At 36.2% G+C, this 26,597-nt stretch overlaps 1 protein-coding gene and 1 long non-coding RNA gene across 5 annotated transcripts in view; one reads left to right on the top strand and one right to left on the bottom strand.

Moving 5' to 3' along the window:
- Window positions 1–26,597, top strand: part of LOC136041466 (endothelin-converting enzyme homolog) — a 154,181-nt gene that overhangs the window by 86,868 nt on the left and 40,716 nt on the right. For all 3 annotated transcript variants that reach the window (XM_065726154.1, XM_065726152.1, XM_065726153.1), the window contains one exon: window positions 16,749–16,905. In XM_065726154.1, coding sequence (XP_065582226.1) covers window positions 16,749–16,905 — 157 coding nt within the window. The remainder of the gene's footprint in view (window positions 1–16,748; window positions 16,906–26,597) is intronic.
- The window catches only part of LOC136041467 (uncharacterized), a 62,112-nt gene continuing 38,779 nt past the window's right edge, over window positions 3,265–26,597 (bottom strand). The window contains exon 3 of one of the 2 annotated variants that reach the window (XR_010621034.1): window positions 3,265–3,711. This is a non-coding gene — a long non-coding RNA (uncharacterized LOC136041467). The remainder of the gene's footprint in view (window positions 3,712–26,597) is intronic. The other variant, XR_010621033.1, reaches the window with a different exon arrangement.

Here is a 26,597-nt window from a genome sequence, read left to right as displayed (position 1 = left end):
CATTGAAATCCGATCACCCGTTCGTAAGTTAAAAATACTTCATTTTTTCTAGTTTTCAGAATTAACCCCTCCCCCAACTACCCCAAAGAGAGCGGATCCGTTCTGTTTATGTCAATCATGTATCCAGGACTTGTGCTTATTTTTCCCACCAAGTTTCATCCCGATCCCTCCACTCTAAGTGTTTTCCAAGTTTTAGGTTTCCCCCTCCCAACTCCCCCCCAATGTTACCAGATCCGGTTGGGTTTAAAATAAGAGCTCTGAGCCACGATATCCTTCTAAATATCAAATTTCATTGAGATCCGATCACTCGTTCGTAAGTTAAAAATACCTCATTTTTTCTTATTTTTCCGAAATAACCCCCCCCCCCCAATTACCCCAAAGAGAGCGGATCCGTTCCGTTTATGTCAATCATGTATCTAGGACTTGTGTTTATTTTTCCCACCAAGTTTCATCCCGATCCCTCCATTGTGAGTGTTTTCCAAGTTTTAGGTTTCCCCCTCCCAACTCCCCCCCCCATTTTCCCCAGATCTGGTCAAGCTTTAAAATAAGAACTCTAAGACACGATATCCTTCTAAACATCAAATTCATTGAGATCCGATCACCCGTTCGTAAGTCAAAAATACCTCATTTTTCCTAATTTTTCAGAATTACCCCCCCCCACTACCCCAAAGAGAGCAGATCCGTTCCGATTATGTACAATCATGTATCTGGGACTTGTGTTTGTTTTTCCCATCAAGTTTCATCCCGATCCCTCCACTCTAAGTGTGTTCCAAGATTTTAGGTTTTCCCCCCTCCAACTCCCCCCAATGTCATCAGATCCGGTCGGGATTTAAAATAAAAGCTCTGAGACAGGATATCATTCCAAACATCAAATTTTATTAAGATCCCATCACCCGCTCATAAGTTAAAAATACTTAATTTTTTTCTATTTTTACGAATTAACCGGGCCCCCACTCCCCCCCAGATGGTCAAATTGGGAAAACGAATCTATTTCTAATTTAAGCTGGTCATGTCCCTGATACGCCTGCCAAATTTCATCGTCCTAGCTTACCTGGAAGTGCCTAAAGTAGCAAAACCGGGACCAACAGACCGACAGACAGACCGACAGACCGACAGAATTGGCGATTGCTATATGTCACTTGGTTAATACCAAGTGCCACAAAAAAACAGTTTTTTTTTAACGGAAAGTAAGGAGCGACATTAGAACTTAAAACGAACAGAAATTACTTCGTATATGAAAGGGGCTGCTTCCTCATCAACGCCCCGCCCTTTACGCTAAAGTTTGACTTTCTCTCTTAACTCTACTTTTTAAAACAGTAAAAATCTTTAGCGTAAAGAGTGGGACGTTGATGAGGAAGCAGCCCCTTTCATATAGGAAGTAATTTCTGTTCGTTTTAAGTTTTAATGTCGTTCCTTACTTTCCATTAAAAAAAAATTGTTTTTTTTATTTAATTTCTGAAAGTTTTTGAATCAATGTACGTTTTGATTTTGGCTCTCCGCAGATGAATAATTAAAACGAAATTTGCATATTTATTTTTTTGGCTAATTGGCTGTCTCGTAGTTTTGATCGAGTGATTAAGAGAAAAACATGAGCGGGGGAGGAGTTGCCCTCCAATTTTTTGGTTACTTAAAAAGGCAACTAGAACTTTTAATTTTTTACGAATGTTTTTATTAGTAAAAGATATACGTAACTTACAAATTAGCTTACGTAACGAACTTCTGTATTCTCATGATTTTATTACGTATATGAAGGGGTTCACCCCCTCGTCAGTACCTCGCTCTTTACACTAAAGCTTAAATTTTGTCCCAATTTCTTAAGAATGACCCCTGAATCACAAAAGCCATAGAATAAATAGTTGAAATTACTAAAAATGCTTTAGCGTAAAGAGCGAGGTATTAGGAGGAGGTGAGCCCATCATATACGTAATAATTTCTGTTCGTTTTAAGTTTTAATGCTTCTCCTTACTTTCAGTTAAAAAAACTTTTTCATATTTATTTTTTCATTGTTTTTTTTAAATAATGCTAGAAAATCCTGCGCTCCCTTCATGAAACTTTTCTTCCCCCATGACAAATTCCTCCAAGTAAAGTTCCCCCAAAATATTCCCCTCTTCTCAACCCCCCCCCCTGAAAACGTCTGTGCGCTTCCAAATAACCATTACTATATGTAAACACTGCTCAAAGTTTGTAACTTGTGGCCCCTCCCACGGGGACTGTGGGGGAGTAAGTCGTCCCCAAAGACATAGTTATAAGGTTTTTTGACTACGCTGAATAAAATGGCTATCTCAGAATTTTGATCCGGTGACTTTGGTAAAATAATTAGCGTGGGAGGGGGCCTACGTGCCCTCCAATTTTTTGGTCACTTTAAAATGACACTAGAACTTTTCATTTCCGTTAGAATGAGCCCTATCGCAAGATTCTAGGACCACTGGGTCGATATGATCATTCCTGAAAAAAAACAAAACAAAAAAAAACAAACAAACAAATAAACACGCATTCGCGATCGGCCTTCTGGCAAAAAATACAAAATTCCACGTTTTTGTAGATAGGAGCTTAAAACTTCTATAAGAGGGTTCTCTGATACGCTGAATCTGATGGTGTGATTTCCACCTATTTTCTAAAATACGGCAAATTTTCTCAGGCTCGTAACTTTTGATGGGTGAGATTAAACTTGATGAAACTTATATATTTAAATTTAGCATTAAAATGCGATTCTTTTGATGTAGCTATTGGTATCAAAATTCCATTTTTTAGAGTTTTGGTTAGTATTGAGCCGGGTCGCTCCTTACTACAGTTCGTTACCACGAACTGTTTGATAGCCATTTCTATGCTCCGGTAGTCAATACGTCACAAAAATTCAAGCATTTCAAATATTTTTGGAGACGAGGAACTCTTCAGTTAGGGGAGACATAATAGTATCACTTCACGAACTTAAAGGAGAGGGCAAATTCATTTACAAAAGATAGGGGAAGGACAAAATGTTTCTCTTTTTCAGTTTTTGTGATAAATCACAAAAAAAGCATTTTTCAATGAAGATATCCCCCAAAAATGAACTTTTTAAAATCTAGAGGAGCAAAAGAAATGTTAAGGCACCTGCCCCTCGGCCTTCTCTCCATACACACCACTGGGGTAACTTATTCATTGAAAATTTCCCATTTCTTATCTAGATAGATGGGGATACAAGAGAGATAGCTAAATATGGTATGTAATGTTAGGTCTTTGATTTGAGCTGTATGTAAATAAATAAAAAAAAAAAAACACTGAAAACATTCATAAATAATTTATATGATATGACAGGATAAATGAATGTAAAATTATGAATTTAAATAAATGAAAATAACATTAAGAACTAATATGCTGACAAGAGATAACCTTTTTTGCTAAACAGAATCACCAGAGAGGATTAAACATAGACAATTTACCAGTTGTTACTTCAAAGCACAGCAGAGGAGGATACATGTGTGAGATCGTTGGGAGACTGGAAGGATCGTTTGGAGTACTAGTTTCGCGCACATGAATAGGGAGTCTTCATGATTGTGCCCTTCCTCCATGAGAACTCAAGACTCTTATTATCCGGCATCCCCCGTAATTTTGCGCACTTTTCATATAATTCATCATTTTTTTTCGCTATTATGACTTCAGACCTCACGAAATGAATTTCTGAGTTGCCTTGCCGCAACACTTTTTTTCTATTGTAGATTCTCACCTGGAATACTAAATTACTTTACATTCATGAAAAAAACATGATTATTTGAAGATATGGGAATATTTTTGAATTTCTAGAAAAATGCATGGATCATACTTTCTTTGTTATACCAGTTAAATGATTCGGAAAATCAGTTCATACATTTTCATGTATTATTTTGCTCCTAAAAGAGAGATACCTCTTAGTCATCTAAGAGCTATACTCGAGGTATCCTAAGAGAGTTTTCCTCGAATGAATATCGGGAATGGAGGGATCGCCTTCTATCTGCCTCAGTTTTTTAAATCAGTGCTTTTTTATTCAGTTTAGAGAATTAACTGTTAAAGAATATGAAGTCTAATAAAATAAATTCGATATTTACTAACCGAAGTTAAGTGAGTGAAGCTTTAATTATTTACTTTTGGTGATGACCTTATAGACAGGTGAAGACCAGTAAGTCCAGTGTATCTAATTTATCATGAGAGGCACTATAATATTTTGCCAAGGGCCAAGGACAATATTTTAAAACCAAATCAGTGTATTTAGTCTACTAGTATTCGAAAAGGAAATCGGATTTCATTGGTGGCGAATTAGCGCTGTCTAAGTAAAGGGCAAAGTTGCTTCCATTCATTTTTGCTCTATCTTTCTATGTTGTTCTTTTTATATTTTTTCTTATAGTTATTTTTTAGCTGGAATAATTCTTGAGTCGAATAAAGAAAATTATTTATTTCCCTTCTGGCCACTTTAATTGGGAGGGAGGGTCACTAGACCTTTTTTGTTTTGAGAAGGGGTCCTATTAAATTGGGATTTAAAAGTTCTAGTGCCTTTCTTAAGAGTCCAAAGTCACTGAAGGGTAACGAGCCCTCGTCTCGTGTCCCTTTTGCTAAAACTCGAATGCAATCAAATGTCAATTGGACTTTAAATTGTTTAAAAGGCGTTATTTTTATTTCCGCTTATGTATTTGTTTTAAGTTTTACTTAATTGTTCATTTTAATTCATGTTTGTGTTGGGTCTCACATGATCATTGATAGGAATTTCTGACTATTTTTGATTAGAATTATAATTAGCTCATTATCGGTTTCAATATAGCCCTTTGTTTTTCTTAAAACGTATTTTGGGGGAAATGGTTTTTTCTATCAATTAAATAAGAAAACAAATTTTTTGAAATGAAAGTAAGGAGCGACATTAAAACTTAAAACGAACAGAAATTACTCCGTATATGAAAGGGGCTTTTCCTCCTCGACACCCCGCTCTTTACGCTAAAGTTTTTTATTGTTTTAAAAAGTAGAGTTGCGAGAAAGAATCAGACTTTAGCGCAAGGAGCGGGGTGTCGAGAAGGAAAAGCCCCTTTCATATACGGCGTAATTTCTGTTCGTTTTAAGTTTTAATGTCGCTCCTTACTTTCATTTCAAAAAACTTGTTTTTTTTATTTAATTTCTGAAAGTTTTTGAATTAATGCATGTCTGATTTTGGCTCTCCGTGCATAAATTATTAAAAAGAAATTTGCATATTAATTCTTTTTTTGGCTAAATGGCTTTCTCTTAGTTTTGATCAGATGATTTTGAGAAATAAGGGGTGGGGAAGGAGGCCTAGTTGCCCTCCAATTGTTCGGTTACTTAAAAAGGCAACTAGATCTTTTAATTTTTAACGAACGTTTTTATTAGTAAAAAATATACGTAACTTAAGAATTAACTTACGTAACGAACTTTTATATTCTTATATTTTTGATTATATATATTAGGGGCTTGGTCCCCTCGTTAATACGTCGCTCTTCACACTAAATCTTGTTTTGTCCCAATTCTTTAAGAATGACCCCTGAATCAGAAAGGCCGTAGAATAAATAGTTGAAACTACTTTAAAAATTTTTTAGCATAAAGAGCGAAGTATTTATCTCCTCCTAAATACCTCGCTCTTTATGCTAAAGTATTTTTAGAACCCCTCATATGCGTAATAATCTCTGTTCGTTTTAAGTTTTAATGCCTCTCCTTACTTTCAATTGAAAAAACTTTTTCATGTTTATATTTTCATTGTTTTGTTTTTTTAATAGTAATGCTAGAAAATCCTGCGGCCTTTTCATTGAATTTCTCTTCCCCCATGAAATATTCCTCCAAGGAAAGATCCTCCCATATAGCCCCCTCCCCTGAACCCCACACCCAAACCAAAAAAATCCCCCTGATAACGTCGGTACACTTCCCAGTTACCATTACTGTACGTAAACATTGGTCAAAGTTTGTAACTTGCAGCCCCTCCCCCAGAGACTTTGGGGGGTAAGTCATCCCCAAAGACATAGTTATTATGGTTTTCGACTATGTGGAACAAAATGGCTATCTCAAAATCATGATCCGTTGACTTTGGGAAAAAAATGAGCGTGGGAGGGGGCCTAGGTGCCCTCCAATTTTTTTGGTCACTTAAAAAGGGCACTAGAACTTTTCATTTCCGTTAGATTGAGCCCTCTTGCAACACTCTAGGACCACTTGGTCGATACGATGACCCCTGGGGAAAAAAAAAACAAAAAACAAACAAACAAACAAATAAACACGCACCCGTGATTTGTCTTCTGGCAAAAAATATGAAATTCCACATTTTTGTAGATTGGACCTTGAAATTTTTTCTATAGGGTTCTCTGATACGCTGAATGCGATGGTGTGATTTTTGTTAAGATCCTATGACTTTTAGGGGGTGTTCCCCCCTATTTTCCAAAATAAGGCAAATTTTCTCAGGCTCATAACTTTTGATGACAAAGACTAAATTTGGTGAAACTTATATATTTGAAATCAGCATAAAAATTTGATTCTTTTGATATATCTTTTAGCATTGAAATTCTGTTTTTAAGAGTTTCGTTTACTATTGAGCGGGGTCGCTCCTTACTACAGTTCGTTACCACGAACTGTTTGATTTTCAGAAAACTACTAAAATATCTAAGGCAATGCACAAATTTGAGCTAGATTTTTGGATGAAAAATATAGCATTTCAGCAATGCTTTGGAGCTGATAGTCCAAAAATGGCAAGATTGACTTTGTTTACTTTAATGCTAATGCTCTACCCTCTTTATTATATGCATTGCAGTAGTGTTGTCTAAATACAGAGCGAAGGGGGTTCTATATTAATGATTTTTTCCCCCAGGGATGATTGTGTCAAACCAAAAGTCATGTACAACTCGAAGGCGGTTCATTCGATCAGAAAATGAAAGTTGTAGCGCCTTTTTTAAGAGTCAAAAGTTATCAGAGGGCAGCCAGCAGACTTCCCACCCTTTATTTTGGTGCTCTTCCCTCAAGACATCAGATTAAAATTTCTGAATAGCCATTTTTTTATATTTGTTGAATGCTCAATAACTACTCATCTGGGAATGATAAGTCTCCCCATTGCCATTGGGGCAAAGATTTTAACTTATGCAAGTTGTCAACTGGTTACATAGAGGTTTGTTATTTGAAAATATAGATTTGTTTGATCCTGGGCGTGGGGAAACTCTTAGGGAATTAATGGGGATGTTTAACAAAATCAAAACACAATATGCACATGCCGATTATCAAAAAGGCGTACCATCAATATCTCAGTAACGACTTAGGAAATGATTTGACACTGTCAGGGCATTTTGAGTCTGAGGGCAGTTATGGTAACTAAAAAGCATCGAAGACATTTTGCATGGCAACATTATATGGCGATGGTAGGTTTTTTTTTTCGTCTTCATTTTTTTTAGAGAGAGAGAGAGAGATAAAAACTCAAGTTTCCTCACTTGTCAGTTTCTTATTTTCTTCACCTCATGGTGCTTTGAACCTGACTGGGATATAGCAGTACAATTCCTTTAAATCAAAGAGAAATCTCGCTAATTGTCACCTAGTAACGATGAAAAAGTTTTATTGTTGGCATCCACTATCGATATTTTCGTTGTCAAGCAACGATCTAAGATAAGAAGTAAAGCTATAATGCTTGGGAAAACTCCTGTATCCTGGTTTGCCGGGTAACGGCTCGGTAAATTCCGCTGGTAAAGTCTGAAGAATATGGGGATTAAGAGGGGCCCTGAACATCAGAGATTAACATTGGCTGTATGAAGATCTTGTCGGTTTCTTGCTTTTATCGATTCCTGGTATCATCATTATGAAGCATGATTGTTGTATGTATGTAAAAAAAAAAAAAACACTTTATAGTCAATTTTACTTTTATTTTTCAATGCTTTCAGAAAAGTGAAAATGTTTCAAGTAATATAAAGCTATTCAGATGAATCTATAATTGTGAGATTAAATAAAAAACAAGTGTTTTTCAACTAAAAATAAGAAGCAACATTAAAGCTTAAAAAAACAAAAAATTGTTACGTATATTAGGTGGTTCGCCCCCCCCCCCAGTCAATACCTCAATCTTTACGCTAAAGTTCGAACTTTTGTTCCAATTCTTTAACAATGACCCCTGAATCACAAAGACCGTTTAACTAGAATAGATTGGTGGCTTCCCCTTCATAGAAATGTCCCTTCCTCCATTGAAACATCTTCCATGGAAAGATCCTCCCACTTAACCCCCTCCCCCGAACCCCACCATAAAACAAGAGCTAAGAGCTCATATGGCATTTGTGAAGAGGTCGGAAGAGCCAAGAGCCAATAGCTCGTATGGCATGAGCTCTAGCAAAATTCTAAGAATTAATAGACTGATTTAAAAGAAAAATCAGAGGCTTAATGTTGGTCAGGATTTAGAATAAGAGCTCTGAGACACGAGGTCCTTCTAAATATCAAAATTAACTAAGATCCGATCACCCACTCATAAGTTAAAAATACCTCATTTTTTCCAATTTTTCCTCTACATTCAGCCCCCCCCCCATATGGTCGAATTTTGGGAAACGACATTATCAAGTCAATTTGCCCAGGTCCCTGACACGCCTACCAATTTTCATCGTCCTAGCACGTCCAGAAGCACCAAATTTGCCAAAGCACTGGACCCCCCTCACTCCCCTAAAGAGAGCAGATCTAGTCCGGTTACGTCAATCACGTATCTACGACATTTGCTTATTCTACGCACCAAGACTCATCCCGATCTTTCCACTCTAAGTGTTTCCAAGATTTCCAGTTTCTCCCAATGTCACCAGATCTGGTCGGTATTTAAAATAAGAGCTCTGAGACATGAGTTCCTTCTAAATATCAAATTTCATTAAGATCCGGTCACCCATTCTCAAGTTAAAAATACCTCAATTTTTCTAATTTTTCCGAATTAACACCCCCCCCATCTCCCCCAAAGAGAGCGGATCCATTCTAATTATGTCAATCACGTATCTAGAGCTTGTGCTTATTCTTCCCATCAAGTTTCATCCCGATCTTTCCACTCAAAGCGTTTTCCAAGATTTCTGGTTTCCAAGAATTCTGTTTCCCCCCTTCAACCCTCTATGTCCCTGGATCTGATTCGAACTGAAAATAGAGCATCTGAGACATAAGAGCTTTCTACATGTCAAGTTTCATTAAGATCCAATCGCCCATTCGTAAGATAAAGATACCTCAATAGTCACGTTTTCCAAGATTTCCAGTTTCCCCCTCCAACTCTCCCAATATCACTGGATTTGGTCGGGATTTAAAATAAGAGCTCTGAAGCACAAGATCCTTCTAAATATCAAATTTCATTAAGATCTGATCACCCGTTCGTAAGTTACAAATACCTTATTTTTTATAACTTTTCCGAATTACCCCCCCCCCCCAACTCCCCAAAAGAGAACTGATCCGGTCCGTCTATGTCAGTCACGTATCTTGGTCTTGTGCTTATTCTTCCCACCAAGTTTCATCCTGATCTCTACACTTTAAGAGTTTTCCAAGATTTTCGGTCCCTCTCCTCGAACTCCCCCAATGACACTGCACTTGGTCGGAATTTAAAATAAGAGATCTGAGTAACGAGGTGTTTCTAAATTTGAAATTTCATTGAGGTCCGATCACTCCTTCGTAAGTTAAAAATAACTCATTTCTTCTGATTTTTCAAAATTAACCCTCCCCTCCAACTCCCCCAAAGAGAGCGAATCCCAATCATGTATCTACAACTTGTGCTTATTTTTCCCACCAAGTTTCATCCAGATCCCTCCACTCTAAGCATTTTCCAAGATTTTAGGTTTCCCCCTCCAACTGCCCCCAGTGTCACCGGATCCGGTTGTTTTTTTATTAAAATAAAAAACAAATTGAAAATTAAAAATATAGCTCTGAGACGTGATATCCTTCTAAATATCAAATTTTATTAAGATCCGATAACCCGTTCGAAAGTTAAAAATACCTAATTTTTCTAATTTTCCGAAATAACCATCCCCCCACTCCCCACAGATGGTCGAATCGGGGAAACGGCTATTTCTGATTTAATCTGTTCTGGTCCCTGATACGCCTGCCAAATTTCATCTTCCTAGCTTCTCTGGAAGTGTCTAAACTAGTAAAACCGGGACAGACCGACAGACTGACAGAATTTGCGATCGCTATTATGTCACTTGTAAATACCAAGTGCCATGAACACCCTCCGGAAAATGTCTATATACTTCCCAATAATCAATACTATATGTAAACAATGGGCATAATTTTTAACTTGCAGCCCTCCCTGGGAACTGTAGGGGATTAAGTTATCCTAAAAGACATAGTTGTTAGATTTTCAACTATGTTGAACAAAATGGGTATCTCAAAATTTTTATCAGGCGACTTTGTGAAAATGAGCATGGGAGGGAGCCTAGTTGCCCTTTAATTTTTTTGGTCACTTAAAAAGGGCACTAGAACTTTTAGTTTCTGTTGGAATGGGCCCTTTCACGATATTCTAGGACATCTGGATCGGTACGATCATCCCTGGGAAAACAAACAAATACACACGCACCCGTAATCTTCCTTCTGGCAAAAAAAATACAAAATTCCATATTTTTACTGATAGGAGCTTGAAACCTCTACATTATGGTTCTTTGATGCGCTGAATCTCATGGTGTGATTTTCATTAATATTCTATGACTTATTAGGGGGTGCTTTCCCTTTTTTTGAAAATAAGGCAATTTTTATCAGGCTCTTAACTTTTGATGGGTAGGACTGAACTTGATAAAACTTATGTGTTTAATATCAACATAATAATTGGATTCTTTTGATGTATATGTTGGTATCAAAATCCCGATTTTTTGAGTTTCGGCTACTATTAAGCCGAGTCACTCGTTACTTACAGTTCGTTACCACTAACTGTTTGATTAAAAACTTTATATACTACTATTAAAAGAGGTACGGTGACCCTTAGTGAAAATGGATTTTAACGGCGATTTCGATTTTGATTTTCTTCATGCTCCTTTTCCCCCTTAAAAGTGGAACAAAACTAGATCTAAAACTATTTACATATATGATTTGAGTTAGCGCCCCCTCTCTAATCCTGCCCCCCCCCAAAAAAAAATTATACAATATCAGTCGAACTAAAAAAGGCATTTCAAAACAACATAGTCGAATTGAGAATCGCTGGGGGCATTTAGGATGTATGCCTGAGAGACTGGTCTTGTGTTGATGACGACCAACTTTATGTCTTTAGAGATGGTATTATTGTTGCCCAAATATAAGAGATAAAGAAGCTAGCCCAATCTTGCGTTTCTCCTACGTTAGTAGGAATCCACCACGTTGGGACCTTCTCTTCGATTACTGATTCCTCTAAAACAACAAGAGCTAAGAGCACATATAGCACTTGTGACGAGGTCAGAAGAGCCAAGAGATAATATGGCATGAGTTATAGCAAAATCCTAAGAATCAACAGATTGATTTAAAAGGAAAATCAGAGACTTAATGCCGTTCGGGATTTAAAATAAGAGCTCTGAGACACGAAGTCCTTCTAAATATCAAAATTCATTGAGATCCGATCACCCACTCGTAAGTTAAAAATACCTCATTTTTTCCTCTCCCTTCAGCCCCCCAGATGGTCAAATCGGGGAAAACGACTTTATCAAGTCAATTTGTGCAGGTCCCTGATACGCCTACCAATTTTCATCGTCCTAGCACGTCCAGAAGCACCGAACTCGCCAAAGCACTGGACCCCCCTAACTCCCTTAAAGAGAGCGGATTCAGTCCGGTTACGTCAATCAGGTATCTACGATATTTGCTTATTCTACCCACCAAGTTTCATCCCGATATCTCCACTCTAAGGGTTTTCCAAGATTTCCGGTTTACCGCTCCAACTCCCCCAATGTCACCAGATCTGGCCGGGATATAAAATAAGAGCTCTGAGACTTGGATTCCTTCTAAATATCAAATTTCATTAAGATCCGGTCACATGTTCTTAAGTTAAAAATACCTCAGTTTTTCTAGTTTTTCCAAATTAACCCCTCCCCCCAACTCCCCCAAATAGAGAAGATTCAGTCCGTTTATATCAGTCACGCGTCTAGGACTTGTGCTTATTCTTCCCACCAAGTTTCATCCTGATCTCTCCACTCTAAGCGTTTTCCAAGATTTACCGTTTCCCCTCCAACTCCCCCAATTTAACCAGATACGGTAAGGATTTAAAATAAGGGCTCTGAGTCACGAGGTCCTTCTAAATATAAAATTTCATTAAGATCCGATCACCTATTCGTAAGTTAAAAATACCTCATTTTTTCAATTTTACCTCTCCCTTCGGCCTCTCAGATGGTCGAGTCGGGGAACGATTTACATATATGATTTGAGTTAGCGCCCCCTCTCTAATCCTGCCCCCCCCCCCCCCCAAAAAAAATTTTTTACAATATCAGTCGAACTAAAAAAGGCATTTCAAAACAACATAGTCGAATTGAGAATCGCTGGGGGCATTTAGGATGTATGCCTGAGAGACTGGTCTTGTGTTGATGACGACCAACTTTATGTCTTTAGAGATGGTATTATTGTTGCCCAAATATAAGAGATAAAGAAGCTAGCCCAATCTTGCGTTTCTCCTACGTTAGTAGGAATCCACCACGTTGGGACCTTCTCTTCGATTACTGATTCCTCTAAAACAACAAGAGCTAAGAGCACATATAGCACTTGTGACGAGGTCAGAAGAGCCAAGAGATAATATGGCATGAGTTATAGCAAAATCCTAAGAATCAACAGATTGATTTAAAAGGAAAATCAGAGACTTAATGCCGTTCGGGATTTAAAATAAGAGCTCTGAGACACGAAGTCCTTCTAAATATCAAAATTCATTGAGATCCTATCACCCACTCGTAAGTTAAAAATACCTCATTTTTTCCTCTTCCTTCAGCCCCCCAGATGGTCAAATCGGGGAAAACGACTTTATCAAGTCAATTTGTGCAGGTCCCTGATACGCCTACCAATTTTCATCGTCCTAGCACGTCCAGAAGCACCGAACTCGCCAAAGCACTGGACCCCCCTAACTCCCTTAAAGAGAGCGGATTCAGTCCGGTTACGTCAATCAGGTATCTACGATATTTGCTTATTCTACCCACCAAGTTTCATCCCGATATCTCCACTCTAAGGGTTTTCCAAGATTTCCGGTTTACCGCTCCAACTCCCCCAATGTCACCAGATCTAGCCGGGATATAAAATAAGAGCTCTGAGACTTGGATTCCTTCTAAATATCAAATTTCATTAAGATCCGGTCACATGTTCTTAAGTTAAAAATACCTCAGTTTTTCTAGTTTTTCCAAATTAACCCCTCCCCCCAACTCCCCCAAATAGAAAAGATTCAGTCCGTTTATATCAGTCACGCGTCTAGGACTTGTGCTTATTCTTCCCACCAAGTTTCATCCTGATCTCTCCACTCTAAGCGTTTTCCAAGATTTACCGTTTCCCCTCCAACTCCCCCAATTTAACCAGATACGGTAAGGATTTAAAATAAGGGCTCTGAGTCACGAGGTCCTTCTAAATATAAAATTTCATTAAGATCCGATCACCTATTCGTAAGTTAAAAATACCTCATTTTTTCAATTTTACCTCTCCCTTCGGCCTCTCAGATGGTCGAGTCGGGGAAACAAATGTTATCGAGTAAAATTGTGCAGGTTCCTGACCCATCTGCGAATTTTTATCGTCCTAGCACGTCTAGAAGCACCAAACTCGCCAAAGTACTGGAAATCCCCCCAACTACCCCAAGGAGAGCGGATCCGTTCCAATTATGTCAATCACATATCTAGAACTTGTGTTTATTCTTCCCATCAAGTTTCCTCCCGATCTCTCCACTCTAAGCGTTTTCCTAGTTTTTTGGTTTCCAAGATTTATGTTTCCTCCCTCCAACCCACTATGTTCCCGGATCCAATTGGAATCGAAAATTAAGCGTCTGGGGACATAAGATCTTTCTATATATCAAGTTTCATTAAGATCCAATCACCTTTTCGTAAGATAAAGATACCTTAATTTTCACGTTTTTCAAGACTTCCGGTTTCCCCTCCTATTCCCCCAATGTTACTGGATCTGGGGTGGATTAAAATAATAGCTCTGAAGCACGAGATCCTTCTAAATATCAAATTTCATTAAGATCTGATCACCCGTACGTAAGTTACAAATACCTCATTTTTTCCATTTTTTTAATTACCCCCACCAAACTCCCCAAAAGAGAGAGGATCCGGTCTGGTTATGTCAGTCACGTATCTTGGACTTGTGCTGATCCTTCCCACCAAGTTTGATCCTGATCTCTCCACTCTAAGCGTTTTCCAAGATTTCCGGTCCCCCCAACTTCTCCCAATGACACTGGATCCCATCGGGATTTAAAATAAGAGATCTGAGTTGCGAGGCTCTTCTAAATATGAAATCTCATTAAGATCCGATCACTTCTTCGTGAATTAAAAATTTCATTTTTTCTCATTTTTGAGAATTAACCCTCCTCCCAACTCCCCCAAAGAGAGCGGATCCGTTTCGGTTATGTCCATAACATATTTAGGACTTGTGCTTTTTACCAACAAGTTTCCTCCACTCTAAGCGTTTCCCAAGATTTTAGCCCCCCCCCCCCAACTCCCCCCAATGTCACCGGATCCGGTTGGAATTTAAAATAAGAGCTCTTAGACACGATATTCTTTTAAATTTCAAATTTCATTAAGATCCAATCACGTGTTCGTAAGTTAAAAATATTTCATTTTATCTAATTTTTCCAAATTAACCGTCCCCCCACTCCCCCCAAGATGGCTGAATTGGGTAAATGACTATTTTAACTTAATCTGTTCTGGTCTCTGATACGCCTGCGAAATTTCATCGTCCTAGCTTATTTGGAAGTGCCTAAACTAGCAAAACTGGGACCGACTGACAGACGAATTTGCGATCACTATATGTCACTTGGTAAATATCAAGTGCCATAAAAAGAGGGAGATATATAGCAAAATTTGAAAGACAATATCGAGAAAATCGTCGGGTGGATCAGCCTACAGTGTCCACTGTGTCTAGACAGTGAAAGAGAAATGTTCAAAGGAATGTCCAATATGCACAATTTAGTTTATTCCCCTGACAAGAGCATAAGAAGTTGGTATAGAATAAGCTCCCTTATCTCCATTTGCCTCATCCTTCCAAGCAACTACAGCCGACGAGGTTTTTTCCGTTTTTTGGGCCTCCTGAAAAATTACAAAAATGGCTTATGTCGCTCTTTTAATGATCACAGCCGACATGTATATTCAGTGCAATTCACTCCTCTAGGTTTGTCACAAATTTGTGAATTCCCAGTATATATATATATCTTAATGTCATAAATCTGTCTTTAATACAATATTTCTTAATAAATATTTTTATACATTAATTTCAAATCTTAATAGCACAAACTTTAATATCTTGCTATCACAATGCATCTTATCATCTTAATGGAACATATGTCTTATCTAGTAACTCCTGATCTAATCGTTATCGTTATGATAATCAATTTGCGTCCTAAAGAAATTAAGCTTTTTTAAAAGCTGTATTTGGTTGTTTTTCGAATTAAAAAGTTTATTTTTTGGAATTATTAGTCCCTCGCTTCTTGCTTGACAAATCATCAAAAGAATCTCATCACTTCTGGTTCTTTCCCTTTGAAACTTATCTTTCTTAATGTTAAAAAATGGGTCAACGCATTAGAAGATCCAATTTCTATTTAGATCCCAGCTGAAGTGACAAAATAAACTTGTCGTTGCTTAGTGTCTAAGCACTAAATTCACTCGGCTTGTGATCATTCAAAAGGCCTCATCAAGCACCAAAGTTACCATAGGGAACTTATTAAAGAATTTTTTCAGCAGTTTGATACAGTAAACACGATAATTACTAATTATACAAGGAAATCGTCTCTATCGCTGCTACAACTACTACTACTGCTACTAAATCACTGCAGTACCAAGCCGTCTGAGGCCTACATACCTACGCATGCTCTTAATCCACCCCGGTCTATTCAAAGCCTTCCTCTTTACTCCCTCCAAAGACGTTCTTCCTTAAAATATCTTCACCCTCCTATTCGAGGACGACCTGCTTTTCGTTTTGCCCAAGACGGTTGACTGACAAGGACAATCTTTGGCAATCTGTCATCCTTCATCCGTAGAATGTGTTGCCAATTTAATATTTTCATTTTTTATGTGAATAGCTTGTAAAAATAAATAAATTTCATCACTCTCAAATTTCAAAGCAAAATTCATTGTCGTCACGCCTATTGATATTTCGACAGTTCTTACATAAATGCAAAAAGTCGTTTGCTAAGCTGTTGTCAAAGGGATGATCAACATGGTGTTGTATGGTCGATCGTGCTTTAATCATCCTAACCTACCTTGCTCTGCTTGTCACCCCTTTGAAAACAGCCTTGCATATAAATTTTGTTAATTACTTCAGAAGTCAGAATGTCTGATGCGATCTTCAGGAAAAATCTCATTTACATTAAAGTCTACTAATACCGAGATTTAGCTTACACAAATTTGAGAAAGTCAGAATTTTTCGGAGAATTTTTTAGCCAACCAGAAAATTCCATGATTAATCTTTTTGGCTCAAATTAAGTCCTGGTGCTGGTAAAATTTCATTGTGAATAGGTTTAACAGATGATCACCGTTGCTTGTATTGCATATTTGTTCCATAAATAAAAGCAAACAGTTTTTTTTATCAGTTTGTATATATGTAATAAAGAATATATAAAAATTTGTATCCTTGATATCTATAGTGCATTTGTGTTTCTCGTTCAGTATTTTGTACAAAAGTAGCATATTTTTATATTCCAGGTTTTCCTGACTTTATTCTAAATAAGGACAAATTGGATGAGTATTATAAAGACCTTCATGTAATTGAGTCTGAATACTTTAAGAATACTCTGCGATCTAACCAGTTCTCGCAGAGACAGAACTTGAAAAACTTAGGAGAACCTGTAAATAAAACTGAGTAAGTTTAGTTTAAGTTTTATAAGTCTGATTCCAAAAGAATCCCTGAGGTCAGGATGCAGCTGCGAGCAAACTCTCTTTCTCTTTATAGTGTTTTAAAAAAAAGTGTCTCCCAGAAAGGTGGTATACTTGCCCGATTGACGGTGATCTTGATGGGCTGGACCATTTTCTTTTCAGGTGTCAGGGGCAAAGAGGGCTAAGAGGGAGCTTTCTTAGGATGGGTGGTCGCGAGTCCCTTCTTGGAACTTTGAATTTGACGTCAAAAGTTAATATAGTAGCAGTGGGAAATTTTGTCCGGAAGGGTCTTATTATTTGAAAGTCGAGTGTTACATGATTTAGTTTGTTTGTTGTTGTATACGTATGTACACGGCCTGAAACATGGCTTTAAATATAGTCATTCATTCATTCATTCATTTACTTGAATTTTTTATTTTTTTTAAGTTTTAGTAAAAATAAAGTTATGAGATATTTTGCCCAAAACTAAATTGAAAATTACAATCAGCAGATTACCAGATTTTTGTTTATTTATTAAGATTTTTTTTAACACGAAATTCCTTCAAGCTTATGCTACTCTCCCATCCCCTTGAGTATTCCATTGCTTATCTATGAATAATCTTGTTTGTAAATATTAATTCTGAATATCATAGACAAATAAGGTAACTTTTCAAAACTTTGAACGAAAAAAAATGAGGGAAATTTAAAAAAAAAAATCCAGCAAGAGTCACCAAAAACCGCTCTTTTTGACCTTAAGGTATATGTTTCCTTAGGCTGGTTTGGCATTTTTTTTTTTCTCTCTCTCTTACAATTTTAATGCATCAAAGAACGACGAGAAGTTCGTTATAGCCTATCTCTGTAGCTGTAATTCTGCTCTTTTGATCTACTGGTTTGGATTTTAGAAGCGTAAATTACAGGGCTATCCATACTAAAATGAATATTGGTGGAAAATCGCTGAAAAAGGACAAGTTTTGCCATTTTTTTAGAATTTTGTTATTCTTTTTTAGAGTTTTGCATGCTAACCGCTTAAAAAGTTAGGGGGGCCGATAACCCCCCTGCCTTTATAAGACCAGAACATAATTTGTACTTTACTGAACAAAACAAAAACAAAAAAAGGAATTGTCAGTTTAATTGACATATATGATGTATACTTCTTAAAATTTTGATATTTATTTTATTTATAAAAGTGAAAAAAGCGGAAACATTTAAAACGTATTTTATTTTCAGTGAAGCGCAAATTATGTTCTGGTCTTGAGAAGGCATGGGGGTTATCGGCCCGACGCATGTTAATTTTTACTCGTTTTGAGTTTGACTCGGCTATTTATGTAATTTCTGTTTGTCTTGATTTTCATTTATTTATTGATACTGAATTGTGGTAGTTTTATGCTTGAAAAATTATTTGACTTTATTTTAGCTTATTTTGGCATAATGGAGCACTTTACTTTTCTTTGAAAAACTTGTTTTGTGAAAAAAGATTTATAAATTAATTTCTATTCGTTTTTATTGACATAGTCTTTTTCATGGAAAGAATAAGATTTATATCTTTTCCGTTTTTTTATATAAAAATCCATTCTACTATACTGACAAAAATGGCTGTCTCGAAATTTTCACTGGATGCGTTTGGAAAATGAATGAGCTTGAGAAAAGGGCTGCTTGCCCTCCAATTTTTTTTATTTTTAAAAGGGCACCAGAACTTTTAATTTTGAATCGAATTAGCTCCTTTAAAAGTTTTAATATTATTTCCAGCTATTATAGAGCGGTGCTGCCAATGATATTGCTTTTATGCCCTTTTCGAAACCTGAATGCATACAGTTTTTTTTTCGTTTAATTGAAACTCCTTTTAAACGTTCCCTAAAATTTTGACCCTAATACCCTTAGTGTCATTAGTTCCAGTAACTGTAGCTGTAGCATTAAAAGTGTACACATATGGCCTTGTGGCTTGTTTAAAATCCCCCACAACTTACCCTTAAAGTTCTAACTTAAAAATATAAGTTGTTCTTCAGATATTACTTTGTCAGTTCTTTGAAAGTCCACATGCTAATAGTTTGTTTTAATTTAGTTCAACATCCTTCTAAATATTCCTTGAAAGCTTCACTCACCTTAATACCCTTAGTTGTAGCAGCATATGTTTTCGAGATGATAGGCTCGGGGGTTGGGGGCTGATTGCTCTTTATTCATCTTTGACTCTGAAAAAGGGGCACTAAAACTTATGATTTCCAATTAAACGAGCTGTATCCGATCTAAAGTTTATACGAGCACCCGTTCCAAAAATCCTTATATGCCTTGGGCCATAATTTATAACCCTTGTCCATGGGCTCTGGGGGATTTTGGCAACGCTAAACACATTGTTATATGATTTTTGGAGCATTGGTAACAAAATGGCTCAATTTTTCAGAATTTTAATTGTTTGCGTTTCAGTAAAAGAGGATGCCAGTTTGGGGAGGGGCTAGTTGCTTTCCATCATGTTTAACTCTGAAAAGGGAACTAGAATTATACTTTTGCAATAAATTGAGCCCTTGAAATTGAGCCTTTGATTGAACTCTTCTAAAGTTCACTCGACCACCCCTTTCATAAAAACCTTATATGCCTCTGGGGCATAACTTACAACCCTTACCCCCAGAATCTGTTAGATTTTGTTAACCCCAAAGACTTTGTTATATGATATTCGAACTATTTTTGAACAAAAAGCTTCCTCGAAATTTTTATTGGACGCTTTTGGGCAAAACACGACGGGGGGGGATACAGCTGCTCGCCAATCACTTTGACTCATGAAAAGCGCACTAGAACTTCGGATTTCCCATCAACTGAACTAATTCCATAGTTTTTACGACCACCTTTTCCTTAAAAACCCTATATGTCCTCGTGGCATAACTTATAACCCTGTGGGGCGTAGCCCTGTGTAGGCTGTGGGCGTAGGGTTGTCATCCGCAAAGACATAATTCCTGACATTTCAACTACGCTGAACAAAATGGCCGGCTCAAAATTTTGAATAGATGTGTTTTGGGAATCGATTGTCGTGGGGGTGGCTTGTTCCCCTCCAATCACTTTTGCCTATTAAAAAGGGCAGTAGCCCTTTTAATTTCCAATTGAATGAGCCCTTTTTCAATGCCTACGACAGCTCCTTCGATACGAAGTGGTTTCGTCTAAAACAAGCCAAAAAATATCTTCAAATAACCAATCATGTAAGAAAGTTATACATTTAGGTTATTAACAATAGCCTCAAGTTTTTACTAATTGATTTTTTGATTGGGAAAATCAAGTGGAGCACCAAGGATGTTATTGCTGGAGCAGTCCACCACTCTTCGGATGCAAAGAGATTGTAGCTACACAAAATCTCTTTTTTTTAAACATTTAAGAAAAAAGGCATATAGGTGTCCAAAGCCAATTCATAGGGAATCAAATATAAAAAGATTTTTATCCTGTTTTTTTTTTTTCATTTTCTCTCATTAATAAAAATATCTGCCGTTTGACGTTAAAGAAGATATGTTATTCCCTTTTCTGTCCTTTTTATGTGATTGTCAAGCTCAGGCAGTAATTTTTTTTTTTTTTTGACAATATAATATAAAATTGTTTTTCCTAGTCAATATAATGGTCTGAAATATCAAGTTTACTAGCAGCGGAGTCTGTTGGAGACAGTAAAAATAGGCAAAAAGCATAGCGAATGCTCTTTTGCGAGTAAAGAAAAAAAATATTACCTCCTTCTCCCACCGCAAAATTCAAAGCTCCCTTAACCCCCCCTCCCAAACCTACCCCTAAAAACTTTTTCCCTTTTTTACTGTTCTAATTAGACATGCTGACTGAATGTACTATAATGAGACATGCTTGCTTGACTTGAGGGTTCAGGTACCTGTCACATAGCATCCACCAATTGCTTCCGGAGATGCTTCCTGTAAACTAGGGTTTGGTTAAGATATACGGACACTTGTCACTTAAATAAGTAGGAAAATCTAAAGCCAGTTTTACGATTGTTTTTAAATGTTCGTTTTTTTACTTGAAGGAACTTTCAATTGATCCTAGTAACGATCACCGTCACTGGCAGAATTATTTGTTAGTCTTCGTATTCCCTTACCATTCTTACAAAATTCTTTACCAGTAGTTACAAAATTTTCAGACTAGGTTTTAATATTTGACAGCGAGGACGGATTGACAGCCTATTTTCATAAAAGAGCATATTGACACCAAGGCTTCAGCATTTGCTTCAACGTAGCAACTAACAAAGTTCAGTGCATAGCAACTGGAAATTAACTTCCTGAAAAAAAAAAGTCCAGAGAGAAAAATTTCCCGAACAGTACATTTTACGTGTTAAGTTCCTCACAAAAGCTGAATTCGAAAATACAAATTTATTTTGAAATGGAGCGAAGGATTAGAATTTCAGTTCGATTAATTGTCTGAAAAAGCAATCCAGCATGTTGTGTTTTCCGCAGCATGGCTAGAAATGGAGTTGTGGAGACTGATAGATTCCAGAAAACGTTGGTTTGCAGACCATGTATATATATATATACTAGCTGTTGGGGTGGCGCTTCGCGCCACCCCAACACCTAGTTGGTGGGGGCGCTTCGCCCCCCCCCAAGCCCCCCCGCGGGCCTAAGTCGTTACGCGCCATATTAGTTACGCGCCATTGTAGTTGTGTCCCTATGTCCCACCTGTGAATATTGATAGATATATTAAATATATGTTTTTAACTACGTAAAACTTGCGAATATACAACATTCTTTGCTGTCCCATTGTCTGTGCATATAAACAGATTGTCAGGTTTACCGACTCTTGAACATGCAACATATAATGGTCCATGGGAAAACAATCCGTATTCAGATCTTTACCTCATGATTCTAATTATTGCCCTTGAGCTTTGTTGATGGTGATTGCTAATCGACCATTCCCTGTCCCGGTCGTCATTTATATCCCCCTGTGCCCCCCGGCGTCCCCGTTGTAGTTGTGTCCCTGTGTCCCGGTCGTCATTTATATTTTTTACTTATGTCCTGGTCATTATGGCTTATGTATGGTCATTTATATTCCCTGTGTCCCGGTCGCCATTTGTATCCTGGTGTCCCGGTCTGTATATACATTCGTTTTTTAGTTTTGTTTTTCTCCTTTATTTTTTTCGTTTTTTCTTTTTTTCTTTTTTAGTTTATTTAGATTTTTAGATTTTTTAGTTTTTTTATTAGTTTTTAGTTGTTTTTTTCATTTTAGTTTTTTTGTAGTTTTTACCTTCTTTTTAGTTTTTTTTTTTACTTATGTCCTGGTCGTCATTTATACTCCCTGTGTCCCGGTGCTTTGTTGATTGCTAATCGAACATTCCTTTTGTCCCGGTCGCTTTCTCTTTGAGTGTCGTCATTTATTTTTTTCTTTTTTAGTTCTTACCTTTTTTAGTTTTTTTAGTTTTTTAGATGAAATTTTTTTTAAGTTTTTTTCCTTTTCTTCTTTTTAGTTTTTTATTGGTTTTTACCTTTTTTTTAGCTTTTTTAGTTTTTTTTCGTTTTTTCTTTTTACTTTTTTTTTAGTTTTTATCTTTTTTTATTTTTATTCTTAATTTTATTAGTTTTCTTTTTCTCTTCTATTTTTCAGTTTTTTCCTTTTTTTTAGTTTTATTTTTAGTTTTTAGTTTTTTTTATTACCTTTTTTTAGTTTTTTTAGTTTTTTAGCCTTTTTATTTTTTTTATTAGTTTTTAGTTTTTTTGGTAGTTTTTGCCTTTTTTTAGTTTTTTCAGTTTTTTTTTTAGTTTTTAGTTTTTAGCCTAACCAGGATTTGAACCTGGGACCTTCATTCTCCGTTCTGACACCCTCTCCCACCGAGTGACTACTCCAGCATGTTCATTTTGGTGTTTTAAATGGTATATTATTAACCAAATTAATGTGTTTTACAATATACTAAGCATCGTCATAACAAAAATGACGACAACTAATTTCACAGAAACATGACGTCACCTGATCCACAGATCCACAGACAGACAACTTATTTTTATATATATATATATATATATATATATATATATATATATATATATATATATATATATATATATATATATATATATATATATATATATATATATATATATATATATATATATATATATATATATATATATATATATATATATATATATATATATATATATATATATATATATATATATATATATATTATATATATGTATATATATATATATATATATATATATATATGTATATATATATATATATATATATATATATATATATATATATATATATATATATATATATATATATATATATATATATATATATATATATATATATATATATAATGAACTGTTCCCACTCGGGATCAACTAGCTCTTATTTTGGCCCCAAATGAATAGCCAGAAGTACAATCTTTGGCAATCTATCATCCTTCCTCTGTAAAACGTGTCCAGGTTTTTTCTTTCTTATAGCTCTAAAAGAGGAACCGAGCCAAAATTGTTAATTGTCATACAGCTTATTGTTTGATACAAACAAGTCAAACCAGTACCTAATATTATCCTTAAGCCCTCTGGAAAACATTACAACAAATGTTCCTTAGTCTTTCGATGTCCCCACATTGCAGAACCATACTAGACCGTTGTGATTACCGTGGCTTCTAATATCCAAATCTTAGTTTTAAGACTTTGGCAACTTTGAAAAGCGAGCACTAAGGCTCTTTACACCTTTTTTCCTACAAAAAAGAAATTTATGGATGCTAACGCGGATTAAGCAACCGACCAAAGTAAAAAATAAAATTAGCAAGAAAATTAGATAGAAGAGCATCGTCAAGTTTTGAAAACCATGTTGTCACCAAGATGGCCCCATCCATTCATACTGGAGGTCCAGGGGACGTTTTGCTGTCTTGTTCTAAGCAGGCTTAAGCGCTTTGGTGTAGACTTGAGAATATTTCTTGATTCTACATTCCCCATCCTGCACTGGTATCCAGGATCATTGCTTTTTCTGAGGCCAACATAATTTCAATGATTTAAAGAACATGAAAATTGGAACTTGGAATATTACGAAATTAAAAAATGACTACCGTATCAACATTTTAACTGAAGAATTCAGATGATTGGAACTGGACTTATTAAGAGTCTCAGAAAATCATATCCCAGGGGCAGGAAGTATGGAGTTGGGTGATATAGAATTTGTTTACTCAAGCAGGAAGGATGGGGTGTATAGACAGTGAGTAGGGATCATGATGAATAAGGAAGGTACTAAGTCTTGTTTAGGCTGGGAAGGTATCAATAGTAGAATACTAATTGCTCATTTAATAACTAAAAAGTTCAGGGTATCAATTATAGTAGCATTAGCCCCTATCGGACCGACTGACGGATATACTAGTGACTAAAATGAATTTTACTTACAGTCAAAGAGGCAAATAGACATGGTCCCAGGTAGGAATAGGGTATTCTTACTAGGAGATTTAACACCAAGATCGGTAGTAATAGGGATAGACGGCATCCTAGTCTAGGTAAATTTGGTGTAAGAAAAGAAAACAGTAATGGCTATAGACTCTTGCAATATTGTAGGTATAACAATCTAGTTATAATCAAAACTGTGTTTACGGCCAATAAGTTGACATGATATTCCCGTGATGGTAAGACAATAAACCTTATTGATTATGTTATAGTAAAACGAAGACTGGCAGCATCAGTACAAGATACTGTAGAATACAGGAGTGATGTTATTGATGTTAAAAGTAAAATTCACCGTCTAGTAGTGTCTAAGGTTAATCTAAAGCTAAAATTTCGGAAGGGTATCCACCTACCAGACAGTTATTATGTTGGCAGACTCCAGGATGAGAATTTGAGAGAAACTTTCCAGGAACAGTTGAGTATTAAACTTGAGAGTTTAAAATTTGACAATATGGAAGATGGTTGGAACAATTTTAGAAAATCTTTAGAAATTTTGTGAAGTTGCTTATGAGGTCTTAAGCAAGATAGTTAAGACTTCAGCTAGGAATATTAATGAAAAATATTTATGTTTAATAAAGAGGAGAAGGGGTTTGTACAAGAATTATCTGAGAGGTAGATTATATGAAAACAAAAAGAATACAAAGAAAGTGGAGAAAGCAATCAAATATGAACTAAGGAGGTGTGAAGTGGAGGCCATGGATAAAATTGTCCAGAACCTGGAAGACGCAGCAAGACGGCATAATAGTAGAATATTGTACTGGCATGTTAATAAATTGAGAGGGAGTAGTCAATCCAGACTTATCCCAGTTAAAGATAGGAACGAGTCCATAATTATTGATAAGGAAAGCGTTAAAGAGAGATGGGCGGAACATTGTGACAAGGCGCTAAACCGAGATGGAGTTGCAGTAAAAGATATAGAGGAAAATGAAAAAGTTTGTCATACCTTGGATGTGTAGGAATATTTGCTTTTTTATGAGGAAGAATTGGTGACAGTATTAAAAGAATTAAAAAAAAGGCTCCAGGTGCTGATAGAGTCGTAAATGAGTTTCGTAAATATGGTGGCGCTGAGGTTAGAAATAAGTTACGGAAGATTATGAATATGGTTTTTGGAAATGGGAAGTACCTAACGATTCTAGGAAAACCTTAATTTCACTGTATAAGAAAGGTGATAAGAGTGAGTGTCGTAGCTATCGAGGTTTTTTACTTAGTAATGAAATACTAATTTCTTACTAATTTCTAATTTCTTAGTAATGATAAGGACCGCAAAACGTCGACACAGAACACAGTAAAAAAACTATAGAAGTATAAATCCACGAATTTTTAGCATTTTGTTTTATACATGCAGTATATAAAAACTTATATACGGCATGAATTGAATTTGAATGCAATACCAAAGTGCGAATGCAAGCCTAATCCAAATAATGGGAGATAACATTGCAGTACGTATCAGACATCTTAGGGAATGACGTTGATCAGGTGATCTTGGTAGTATTACCATTTAGCAGTCATTACAGAAGAATGAAGATCCCGTAGAGTCCTTTAAAATGTTGTATTTGGCAGATCAGCCCCGCCTGCAAGCATTTCAGGACTCCAAAGCCTCAAGAATTTGAATCAACTACCAAGAATTTTTATCAATTACTAAGAAATACTTTTTAGACCGAGAGATGCTGTAGACAAAGTTTTAAGAGAAGTATAGTGCGGTTTTAGAAAAGGTAGAGGAGGTGTCGACCAAATTTTCATTTTTAGGTTAATAATTGAGAAGTATCTTAGTTGTCAAACACCTTTGGTCCTCAGTCTTATAGATTATGAGCAAGTGTTCAAATATGTTGATAGAAGAGCTACAGTAAAGGTCTTATACTTGTATGGTATACCAGACGAATGCATTTAAGTGATTAGTGCTTTGTATCGGAATAACACTGCTGCGGTTAATGTAGAAAATAAGGTTAGCAGCTGGTTTTGTATTAAATCAGGATTTGAGCAGGGTTGTGTTCTATCCTCCTTTATATGGATCGTTTTAACGGAAATTGTGTTAAGGAACACAGGAAAGGCAATGGGAGACCACGAAATCAAATGGAGAGGAAAAACTTTCCTTGACTTAGATTATGCTGATGATTTAAGCATCCTAGATGAAAGTCTGAGCAAATTAAATAAACTTTTATAGATTTTGTGAGTTCAGGGTGCTAGAATAGGTTTGAAAATTAATGCTAAGATGACTAAGTCACTAAGGGTAGGAATAAGTGAAGATGAAAATTTAACGTTTGGTAACGAAAAGATTGATCAGGTGGGCAGCTTCACT

The sequence above is a fragment of the Artemia franciscana genome, unplaced genomic scaffold (assembly GCF_032884065.1).
Source record: "Artemia franciscana unplaced genomic scaffold, ASM3288406v1 PGA_scaffold_23, whole genome shotgun sequence".
Lineage (NCBI taxonomy): Eukaryota > Metazoa > Arthropoda > Branchiopoda > Anostraca > Artemiidae > Artemia > Artemia franciscana.
The sequence above is the reverse complement of the archived record's forward strand: the minus strand, read 5'-3'. Positions and strand labels throughout refer to the sequence as shown.